Below are 12,274 nucleotides of genomic sequence, written 5' to 3' on the forward strand. Positions count from 1 at the left end.
CCTGTTGTTACTGTGTTGTCTGTTTTGAATTCCCACTGTTTTGAAAGTCATGTAAAATGTATGATATGTTTACATATATCAGCATTTGGATACTAATGCTGAGCTCTGTTTAACGTATAACTGGTTTTAAATGAATTAATTGTATAATTCGCATTCCTGCTCTTATTAACTACATTAAAACAGCCCCAGTATTCAGTGATATCCTATAATCTTTCCCTAATACAATCCTGTAGGTTTACTCCAGCAGATTTCCAGTGTAAGATAAAAAAAAGTAAAGGCCTCACATCTCATTACTCGGACAGTAATCCCACAAATCCAGCCATCTTTAGACAGTTAAATGACCAACAGATTTATCTATTGGAAAACATGATTAGCTGTCTTAGCCTTGTGATAAATAAAATTCACAATCTGATGATCTGAAATGATTTAGTATGCAGTGAATGGAAATGTGTCTGGAAGGAAAAGAAAGGAAAGTCGTCTTGTCACATCTTTACCATCAGCATTTCAAGTGCCCTGTACACTAGGAAATAACACAATCCTTTTATCTATTATCATTTTCTAAGTATACGTACTGATGCTATCAATGTATTTTAACAGCCTAAATAATACTGTTTGGCCTGAAGCTTCAAAGAATTTTTTTTTCATAACACTCACTTTGTGCCACAGCCGATGATGAATTGCCCAGAACGAGTTAAGTACACATAGTGACCTTTCATTAATCACAACCGCAGCAGTGCAGAATCATCCCCAGATGCAGGCAGAAGACATAAATAATTACTATCTGTAACACCATCGCTAATAGAGCAGGAACTTCACCGCCCTCGATGAACAGATACTGCAAAGCAAACAAGTTGATTCTGTTCATGAGAATTCAAATGTTTCTCCTCATGTCGGTTTGTCGAGCGTAGATGATGTGTTTTTTTCTGTATCCTCAGTTTACTGTAAGACCTCATGCTACCTTGATAAGGCTGCGAAGTGGCAGCAGATGTTGTTTTCCTTCTAACCTACCTTTCCTACCCTCCTCCTCCTCCTGCTCACCTCATCCTGTGTAGGGGTACTTTAGTGATCCCTGGAATGTGTTTGATTTCCTCATCGTAATTGGCAGCATAATAGACGTCATTCTCAGTGAGATCAACGTAAGTATGATGCCCACTTTCACTCTCCTTGTCTCTCCTCCTCTCTCTCTGTCTTGTGCCCCCTTACTTCTTCTGTATCTTTATTTTCCGTCAACTCTTCTGTCGTTTGTCGTGCTGTCTTTTCTCCTCCACCTCTCTCTCTCTCTCTTCTTTGTCTACCTTCTCTTTCCCTCCTTCTACCTCCTCCCTCTTCTCTTCCTACTTCCTTAAATCCAAGATGGCCGCTGCCACTCAGGGGACCCCCCCCCCCCTCCCCCCCCAGCCGCAAAGGTTCCTCAACAAGAGCAATCTTCTTCTTGGGTTTGGTTTTGAAACAGTAGAGTCAACAGAGGCAGGGTTTAGGGCTGCGTCGTTCTTACAATACCTCTAATGTTGTTGGGTTCTTCTTTTTTTTTATTTACTTTTTGTCAGACTCTGACATGTCCTCAGGTTTGATTCCCTAACTAACTGAACTAACTCACTGACCAATCACAACTAGCCTCACACGCCTTTTCTTTTTTCTTTTTTTAACTGCAGCAGCGGGCGTTTTTTTGGTTGTGATTTTGTTGCAATTTGTTCTTTACTGTTGTTCATGTTGTTGACATTTTCCTCAAGCATGACTGATCGCTGCTGCTGCTCCTCCTCCTCCTCTGCTGTCCATCTCTTCCAGACTGCAACTTCTTTTATTTTATTTTTGCCGTATAATTTTGTTGATTCTCTCCCTTTTCTCCTCCCAGTAAAAACTCCAGTGCCCATGTATATATATAATGTTTTTTATCTTATTTTTCTCCTCTCTCCTTTAATTTCCGTTCTATCCATTTTTATAAATGTCTTATGTTCTGTTCTTTTTTTTCTGTTGTTTTTCTGTTCTGTCCACCCCTACGCAGCATTATTTTGTTGATGCATGGAACACATTTGATGCCTTGATAGTTGTGGGTAGCATTGTTGACATAGCGATCACTGAGGTTAACGTAAGTAGTCCAACTCCCTCCCTCCCTTCCTGCCTGCCCGCTCTGCCATTCCCACACACACAAACAGACCGAGAGCCGATACCCATCTCGCATGCTTTCAAATGATTAGGAAACTTTAGTAGCACAACATTTGAACTTAATAGATGGCTGAATAAGTCTGGCAGTGAAAAGCAGCCAGATGTCGAAGAATCAAAACAGAGCGCTGTGTCCTCTGAAGAGTTTGTGAACTTTTATTCATGCGTAAATGTAAATTCAGTAGTTTTTTTTACCCTTCACATTGAGCATCATATTAAAAGTATAAATAACAGCAGAGGCAGCAAACAAAATGTTCACTCGCTGTACCTAGTGACCCATGTGATAAAGCTGTAAACCTTTCCTTTCTTTCTTTAGTAGTTTTTTTGTTTTTAGTTTTTGGAATATTTGAAGCTGCCAGAGATGGGTATCCACGCCCCGGTCTGCTGAGCATCAATAGCATCAGAAACAATTGCATTTGTATATAGAACCTATTGCATTGTCTCGGCACTTGGGTTTGTTTTCCACATTGGGTCCATTTGATCCATTCCAATGCATGATGGAGACAATATAGCATGACAGATAAAAAGGTGGTATATCCAGGCCTGCATGACTCTATTATATATGCATTTCTATAACAGTAGATTAACTAGAAAGAAAAAAGGAATACAGATACTCCTTTTTAAACACAGGTGTTTTGACCCTATGGTCATGGAACTCTCAATTCATAAATCACCGCGGAAACTTTAAATACAAATGAGAAAAATACAATTTGCTCTTGCAGTTTTTTTTTTATCCAATAGTAGCAAGGTGCATACATGCGGAACAATTTGATCTATAAATGAATTTACTCAGGACCCATGAAATTTATGTAAATGTATGTATGAATTCATTTATTATCGACAAGGAGGCTCTATGGTCAATAGTGGGGCTGAATAAGAATGAATATCCCAAACACAAGTCAAATGTTGAGAGTCTGTCGTATTTACACGTCAGGGATAATTGGTGTTTTATTCATGTGATATTTAAAGTGCTCTTTGGCAGGAGAATAGTCTGAGAACCGTGCGAACCTGCAGAGTGGCTGAACAGAATGCCTCTTTAGAAAACGATGATCACAGTGGCCAAAGAGCTGAATGTCACATAAAGAATATTCTTCATTCTGTGAAGGAGGTTATTGTTGGAAAGTATATTATTTATTACCATTGCATGCCTCATATGCAAAAACCTAACCAAACGAGAGTGATCCTTGAGAGGAATAGTTTAAATAAACGTTATTTCCTTTTGCCTTGTCTTAGTAGCTTAGCTTTCTATAAATATGCAAAAAGAGGGGGAACAGTTAGTCTAGCTCTGTTAAAACCTTAAAAAGTCACCCACCAGCACCTGTAAGGGCAAAATCACATATGTGCGAAAGCAGGTGAATCTTGCAGGTCAAAGTTTACAGAAGTTGAACTCCACACTGAGGATTTGCTTCGCCACAGGAAGCCCCCTCGGTCGCACAGATTGGAAGTGAACTGGAGGCAAATTGTGTTAGGCAAGGCTCAATTTAACCAGCGGACATGAGAATGTGCAACATTTTCTTTCTAAATATCAGCAAGGGTGTGAATAATTTTATTTTGTCAAGTATAAAAGCCAGAAAACTACAAAGGTTTTAAGATCTAACTGAATTCCTCTCACACCCTCAACTGTAAGCAGGATGCTGTTTTGGTTAGAGGACATGCTGCAAAGAGAAAGGATGTGCACAGAGGTAAACCGGTGTGTTCCCCCGTAGAGGAGTGCAGTGTGTTTTACCTTAGGCAGCACTGGCCACACATACAAATAAGGCTAGTGTATCCCAGGGGAGTGTGAACGCGGCACTTGTTTCCATGCCTTTAGAAAGGGAATCCATTTGACCCAATAGGAAGCTGACAAATCTGTGTACAAACAACCCTCTGCTTTACTCACTTTACTGGGATATGATACGTTTTATTCAGTTTCTCTATCTTGTTATTGCAGGAATTTGATTTCGGGAGAGTCACAAATGGCTAAAAAGATCCTGTTTTTGCCTTGCCTTGCCGATCTAGAAGTAAAGTATGATTGCGTGTAAGAGAAAAGAACATAAAGGTACATATATATGTTAAATAAAAGGTTTCGGGTTTGAAAAAGAATGAATTTGAGATGTAACATTTCTGTAATTACTTATAAATAATTTATGCTAAGGTTCCTTTGGCCAGAGATATACACCTTTGTCATCTATACAAATCACTGAAGTTACACACTTTGTTTTGATTGATTGATTTGCAGTTCTTTCTGAATGACTCACGGTTTATCTTTTTCACCTCTAACCTAAAGGCATGCACCAGGTCTTGTTTTTTCCTTCTTTGGTGGTTTTTAATGGGCGATGAGATGCCTCAAACTACCTTTTTTTTCCGTTTTCATTTTTTAAAAGAAACCCTCCGCACTTTAATCCTGTGAGAAGAACTTTTTACTGTTTTTTGAACTGGGACCCTGTCACTTAAACATTTTAAATTTCTGCCTGGCACTGCATCTCATCAGGCATTGAAGTGAATGCTTTTCTAATATATTGAGCAATGCAATTGAAGACTAATGGCCGCAGTTTGCCAACAACCAGCTCTCTGTCGATGCATTCCTACGTGCACAGTGAGGTGCAGCAGCAGGCTAGCTTTTAAAATGTCTTTAAATGGATAAAACATCTCATTTGAGTGCACCTGCTTTGCAGCTCCGTCGGGTGCCTGTTGACGTAGATTAGTGCATTTTTTTGAGGTCATCGAAATTGGATCCAGGGGCTCTACTTCACCCCAGAAACCTGCGGGTGCTTCTTAAACCTCGTATGGTTTCTTTTTACGTTTTTTGGTTCTGGTTTGAGTAGAAGTAGTGTGACTGGATTGGTAGTGGTTTGCTCTGAGCAGTGTCTTGCAGATGATGCCAGTATGGACTGCATTTATTTATCCTTTTCTTTCTCTTATCTTTGGAATGCCTCTTCTCCTCCTCTCTATCTCCCTCAGTCTCTTTCTGAGCTTTTTCCACTTGAGTTCCGTTTTCTGTTATGGATGTTTATCTTTCTCTCTCTCTGTCGTCTTTCAAATTGGTTTGTGGTGCCGCTTGTTCACCTGAAATGCAAGCTGGGTAACATGGGTCCCATAAGCCCAAAAAGGTCAACCCATCACCGGCTATATATTCAAACAATGAAACAAAACATAGTTTGTTGTTTGTTTTTCATCCTAGTACTCTATGAATTCAGTGAAAATTAACTTTATTGTATGTTGTAGTATTACAACATACCTACTATAACACATCTATAGTAAAATGAGGAGCAGAAATGTGTATAAACAAAAAACCCATGTTACCTACTGAACTGACTGAACTGATGAAGTTTGTGCTTGAAAAGATTCTGTGCAATGTGAGAAAACAGCTCATTTTCAGTTTAATGTACATAAATCCAGTGAGGAACTCACATCTGTACGCTGTTCAGCCTGAAAGGACGACTGCATATTTATTTACAGATTACAAACTTTTATTTTCTTTGTGCACACACAGGCTCTCCAGGACCACAAGTTCACTGTAGTCCCTGAAATTGGTTTTGTGTTATTAGTTATGACAAACATAATAATGAGGAATAGTTTCATTGAATCTGATTCTGATTCTAAGCTTTGATTTGACCCTGAAACTGAAGCAAGTTCAGATTTAACCTTTGGTTGAATTAAACCAGTTGGCCCTTTGTGTTATTCAAACACACATGTAAGAAAAAAGACACACATTCTCACATATTTTTAACTTTTAACTTCGTCTATACGCAGGTAGTATCATAGCCATCTTCCTTCCTTCCTTCCTTCCCTCTTGCATATCTTTCTTTATCACTGTCTCCGTCCTTCCTTCTTCCAGTTTTCCTTACCTTCATCTTTCCACCCCTTCACACCACAATGCACCTCACTTCCATGTCGAACTTTTACAGACATACAGTGGAGTCCGAGTCTGAGACCACTTACCCAATGTCAGGCATTACTGTATGTGACCATAAATTATGTGTATGGCCCTGTTATAATTACTTTAAATGCCTATTTCTCTCCATCCTTCCTTTCTTTCTTCCTTCATTCCAACTTTTCTCTGGTTTATTTTCACCCTCTGAAAAACCTTCCTTTGCTCATTTGTTCTGCTTTTCTTTATTTCCTACTTCTTTCATTTTTTCTGACATTCTTTCTCTCTTGTTTTCTTTCTCTTCCCTTTCCTTTGTGGAATTGAAGATATTCTCACCTATTCATTTCATGCTAAGGTATTTTAACAGGGCCAATATCAAAGCAGAGTGAACAGCTCCTGAGTCATAGATTGAACTTAACTTGTTGATCTACCACTCAGCTGTCTAAAATGTTGCAGTAGCAGGGATGAACAGTAGGTGTCTCCCTACAGCACAAAGTATGTTATCTTTGTGCGGCTTGGTGTTATTTAAATACCTGTAGGCACTGATTTCCCAAAATCATCTCTGTCATCAGTGGAAATGACGGCGATGATCTTATTCTGATGTCTCTTTGACCTGATAGTAAAACTAGGTCAAATAAAAGGCTAAATAACACCCTGTCTTTGTGGGCATTGTCCTCTAATGCCAATATACATTTGGTAAATATAGCCCTCATTAAAGTAAAGCTGTAGCAACTTGTCACCACACTGTTGCTTCAGCTGGCAGAAAGAAAAACAGATAGCTACAGAAGCGCCATTCTGTCCCCCACCACACACACACCCACACACACATCCATGAGTTCAGACAATATAGGAACTGTATATACATTTTTCACATGGACAGGTACACAGTCAACCTTTTCCCCCTGTGTGGCTGCCCCAGACCATCATTCATTATTTTGGCCCTCAAGGCGAGGGGCAGAAATGTCCCCAGTATCCCTCCAAGTTTCAGTCGAGATGAAATTGTGTTTTTTCACCTCTCCACCCTGTGATGACTGATCAGAGACTGAACCCTCACCAGCCTGGTGGTTTTTGTAGCAAAGTACACACACACACACACACACATACACACACATTCACGGTGACACACACACACACACACACACTTCACAGCAAGGCGCTGCTCTGGTGCTGATCTTTGTTGCCTTTCCTTAAAGCCAGCTGACTCCTCCTCGTCCTCGTCCTCCTCCTCTTCGTCCTCCTCCTCCTCCTCTTCCTCCTCTCACCCCCCTGTGGTAAGGCCAATGGTACGCTCCGACGGTAACCTCGCCCGTCTCCCCACCTCTTCCACCATCCCTCCATCCCTCCATCCTTCCACCCCTCCTCCTGCTACGCCGTACATGGTACGATCCAGAACTTTTGGCTTCTCGTTCATGCTGTCGTCTTCTCTCTGTCGCTGCTGCTCTCATCTTCTGCAGCATGTCCAGAGAAATCTTTATATAGCTGTTGTCTGTACTTTGTACATGTTGATATATATATGTTTGTTTGTACAGTGAAGGACACTGTACTGTGTTGTCGAAGTATACCTGGAGTCTTGTCACTTTTCCTTGAGTGGCTATTATTGTTGCCTTGGCGCCCACTGCCCCCCACCTCCCCATGGCTTGTAATTTGCTCCCTCTTCCCTCATGGGTCTGGTTTCTTTAATGCTTCGTCGTCGGTGCAAGCCATCACGGTCACGCTACCACGCTGTCTCTCTTTCCTCCACTTGCCTTCCATCTATCTATCAGTCCGTCTGTCTGTCTGTCTATCTATCTATCTATCTATCTATCTTTTTATCTATCTATCAGTCTATATATATTTAACTGTCAAACTATCTTTGTCTATCTGTCTCTGAATATGTCTATATGTTTGCATGTCTCTGAATGATTCAAACTATTCTTCACCTTTCTTTCTCTCTCTTACTCTCTCTCTCTCTGTTACACTTACTGTCACTGTACCTCTCCTGCTCACTGCCCTCACTCTCTCAATGGTGCAATGGCGCCCACTGTGGTCCAGTTGTGATATTACTTGCAGTAACAAAAATTTGATTTCCACTCCTCAGAGCTGCGTGTCATTTTCTGCACATCTGTCTGTGGATTTTTGGGACAATTCATGTCTTGAGTTACTCGTCAACACTGAAGCAGAATAAATATGCAGACAGCCCTTCAACCATATCATCCCAATATTTTAGAAAATTTCCAGAAAACATTTAAAGAAAGGAGATACCTGTTGAAAAGTAAAATGTGATATCTGTTATCCCAAACTGCAGTAAGATGTGTGGAGAATGGCAGCTTCTCTTGAGGAGCACTCTGTTTAATCACTGGGATTAATTTTAAGAATTGATGGCTTCTTGGAAAAACACAAACGGCAAAACAGATTCATGGGTGAGCATAGGTAGATGTTGTGTCTTTGGGGTCACATTTAATAATTACAGACAAGACTGACAAGACAAGATTGTTATGGTAAAAATACTAGCTTGTATGTGGTTGAGACTATTTTCTGTGTAAAGTATTTTTTGACAATGAATCTGTTACATTTACTGATTATTTTGTACGTGTAGGAGCTGGTTAATTATAGGTGTCATCTGATTTGTCTGCTGTTTGTGGTGTAATTATAAATATATGCCGGGTCCGTAGCTGCTGTATTAACTGAATGATGCTTTACGCAGATCTTTTGTCCCAGAGAATGAGGAGCAGCAGCATAAATAAATAAATCTGTATTAGAATAGCACTCAGCAAGATGACTGAATATTTCATTATGGAGTTATTTCCAGTGGATGACTGCAGGGACAATAGACTTTTAGAAAGCTACAGTGTGCTTCAAGCCTGAACTCAAGAACTTTGCTAAGGCACAATTTGAATTAAGGAAATCCAAGGTTTACCGAATAATAGATTTTTTTAAATACCCAGAGAAGCAAAATAATCATGGCAAGTGTCTCTGCAGATTGAAAACATGCTGGTGGTAAAACAGTTTCTAGAAGAACACAGTTAACAGAATGTTGAGATAGTTTGTTTTACATGGCAGTGGCTGCATTGGGCAGAAATATTCTTATCCTACCTGGAAGTCATACGTGGATTATTCCTCCTGTTGGCCAGTTGCTTTGTGCCAATTAGCCTGCCTGCATGATTTATTGAAATATTATTCTACATGCAGGCTGGAATTTCTGTTCTGTATCTGCTGTGAATAGTTATCAGGGATTTATTGAGCTTGCCTTCATCAATGGAAGTCTCTGCGGTCCAGTTTCAGTTAGATTTTTATTCTATACAGGTGACGAATAACCAAATAGCTCCGCTCAGATTTTCCTCAGGGGTTCATAAAGTGTTTTAATGCTTGTAAAACAAATGTCACTGCAACACTACATTTACTCGTAATAGGATATAGAAATAACAACCATCTTTCTTCAAGCTGATTATGACAAGAATGAGGTGAGGCAGGGGGAACAGTGGCGTGCTGGGATTTTAAGAACTATCTGGGCGTTGTTTTTCTCAGTTTTGATGTTTCAGATAGCTTCCTATAAAGACAGCTAATGTGATTGCTGTCAAGGACGTTGACTTGTCTGCCTGCATAGTTGGACGTGTTCAGTTTAGCGGAAGTAGATGTTTTTCAGGAAGCTGACAGCCGGTCTCTTTGTTTCCTGAGTGATTTTTCCATGAAGCCACAAAAATGAGCATGATTGCCCGATTCTCTCCCAGATCTCTTTTGTCAGTTGATTTTGATGGGATTTTGTAGGACGCATATTTCCATTTATTAACTGAGTGTGTATGTGTGTGTGCGTGTGTGTGTGTGTATGTGTGCGTGTGTGTGTGTCATGTATATTTACATCCACATGTATGTGTGGGTGGGAATATGCATACAAATGTTTGTGTGTCTGCATATCTGTGTATGTCTGTTTGTGAAAATGCATGTATGTATGTCTGAATGATTGTGTGTGTGTGTGTTTGTGCGTGCATGTATGTGTGTGCGTGTGTGTATGTATGTGTTTCCCTCCCTTGCCTATCTGCATGTGTCCCCATGCGTCCTTGTGTTTTTCCAAAAACAAAAACACCAAACCCCACCAAAAGGGACTGCAGAACTCTGAAGAGAACGCCAGGATCTCCATCACCTTCTTCCGGCTGTTCCGCGTGATGAGGCTGGTGAAGCTGCTGTCTCGCGGGGAAGGGATTCGGACCCTGCTGTGGACCTTCATCAAATCCTTCCAAGTGAGGGGAGAACCGGACACAACATGCTAGGGCAGGGGATTGGGTTAGCACAGGACAGAGAAGGCAGAGGAAAAAGTGGGGCTTTTAACTCTAATGTGACCCTGAATGGTGGCCGTCTTTGGTCAACAATTTTTTTTTTTGATTTTTTTATCTAAGGGCAATTAACACAAAATAAGCTTGTTTAATTATTATAAATATAAATCTTTGTCAGATATCCTTGTTCTGGTGTAAATCCAGCCTGGTGGAGTCTCACAAGCCACATTTCCATTCCTCGCCTGATCCCTCCTCGTCTCCACCTCTTGTTTGTTTAGAAAGTCAGAGGGATGGGACACAAGAGTGTGTTTCTGGTTTACCCACAGTATCATCGGCAAGAGGGGGAAGAAAGAGGGAAGGGTTGAGGTAATGGAGAGGTGGTTTAAGAGTCTCGCTGTGGAGGTAGGGAGGGATGTAGGGACATGAAGTTGGGAAACAGGCAGGAACTCAAAAAACGTAACCAGTGAGCTTTTTTGCTCCTCTTTACTCAACTTCCTCTCTCTTCCCATCTTCCTCCATATCTTCTTCTTCTACCCTTCTTACTCTCAAACACCCTACGACTAACCTCTAAGAGCTCACCATTCCCTGTAGGCGGGTAAATTAGTAGATGAGTTTAAAGGAGCACTCCACCAAAAATGAAATCATTTGATAGTGAGTTACGGGGACATGAAAATAATCTGTTCTCTCTCTTGTGTTAGATAAGATGGGCCACTTCATGGCATCTCGCAGTCGAATTAAGAAAAACACTGGCGATTCAGCAACAACCACACTCATGGTGCTCAGGTTAAAATGAGCAGTGATCATGAACATGTTTCTGTACTTAACACCAACAGAAACAGAAAATCTAAACCTATTCGTTTTTGCACAAGTGTCATGTCTTGGCCCAGCTCTCCCAGGCACAAGGGTTAATGTTAGCCAGGAGCTCAGTTTCCACTAGGCTGGTCGGGTGCGTAAATACCTGTTCTGAGCATGTTTGGTTTATGCACCATACATAGGGGCTGGCCTCCTGACTAAACTCAGAGAGCAGTTTGTATTTTGCTGAGGTTTTTCACTCCTAAGTCAGATGATTTGCCCTGGATTGTTTTTGGTGTTGTGCCACACGGGACTGCAGATCAGCTCACTTTCATATCATCAACTACCAAAACAATATATTCACATTTAATTCTTAGGTTAATTTGATTTGTGCGATGTGAATGAAAGTGAATGAGCTCCAGCCTTTGTGCATGATAATACTGAAGACAATGTGTCACTAATATGTCTCTCTTCTCTTCAGGCTCTGCCATACGTAGCTCTGCTTATAGTGATGCTATTCTTCATATACGCTGTCATCGGCATGCAGGTAAGCAGTTGACTTGTCCCCCCTTTTCCCCTCCCTCTGTCTTGTTTTCTTCTCTCTCCATCTCTCTTTTAGCAAAGCCCTCGTCCTGTGTCTGTCCTCCTGGAGTCTTGTCACCCAGAGTTCCTGTTCAGTCACAACGTTCCTTCTCTCCTCCAACTTTCTCCCCACTCGTGCAACCGTGTTACTGTCTGTCTTTGTCTCTCGACTTCCTGTCTCTTGTCTGTTCTTCTCTCTTCAACAAGCTGTTGTATGGTTTATGTCACTGATGATGCGTGGGAGACACTTTGATTTGATTTGCCTGGGACAGCTGGCCTCTAACTCTGATTGACTTCCTCTTTTCAACGCTGACATCATATGCTGTGTGCTGTGACTACTTACCTCCCTCCTGTACAGATGTTTGGTAAGATAGCGCTGCGGGACCACACGCAGATCAACAGGAACAACAATTTCCAGACGTTCCCTCAGGCAGTGTTGCTGCTGTTCAGGTGAGGAAGATTGCTACACTCTTCATCATCACAATGTGCTTTTTGGCCCTAATTTCCTACTTCCCATTTCACTTAATGAGTAACTGTGATTTAAAAGAAACCTCTTCTGCTTTCTGTGCAGCATTCATTTCTGTAATTCGACATCACATTTCTATTTTTTCTTCTTGATCTCCTGTTGATCTGTTGATTCTGT

At 40.9% G+C, this 12,274-nt stretch overlaps 1 protein-coding gene across 1 annotated transcript in view; it reads left to right on the forward strand.

The window, feature by feature from the left end:
- Window positions 1–12,274, forward strand: part of cacna1c (calcium channel, voltage-dependent, L type, alpha 1C subunit) — a 173,946-nt gene that overhangs the window by 143,097 nt on the left and 18,575 nt on the right. The window contains 4 exon segments of the mRNA XM_053414596.1: window positions 1,053–1,136; window positions 10,087–10,224; window positions 11,531–11,596; window positions 11,990–12,081. Of these exon segments, the coding sequence (XP_053270571.1) occupies window positions 1,053–1,136; window positions 10,087–10,224; window positions 11,531–11,596; window positions 11,990–12,081 (380 nt within the window).

This window comes from Pleuronectes platessa, chromosome 22, assembly GCF_947347685.1.
Source record: "Pleuronectes platessa chromosome 22, fPlePla1.1, whole genome shotgun sequence".
NCBI classification, from domain to species: Eukaryota; Metazoa; Chordata; class Actinopteri; order Pleuronectiformes; family Pleuronectidae; genus Pleuronectes; species Pleuronectes platessa.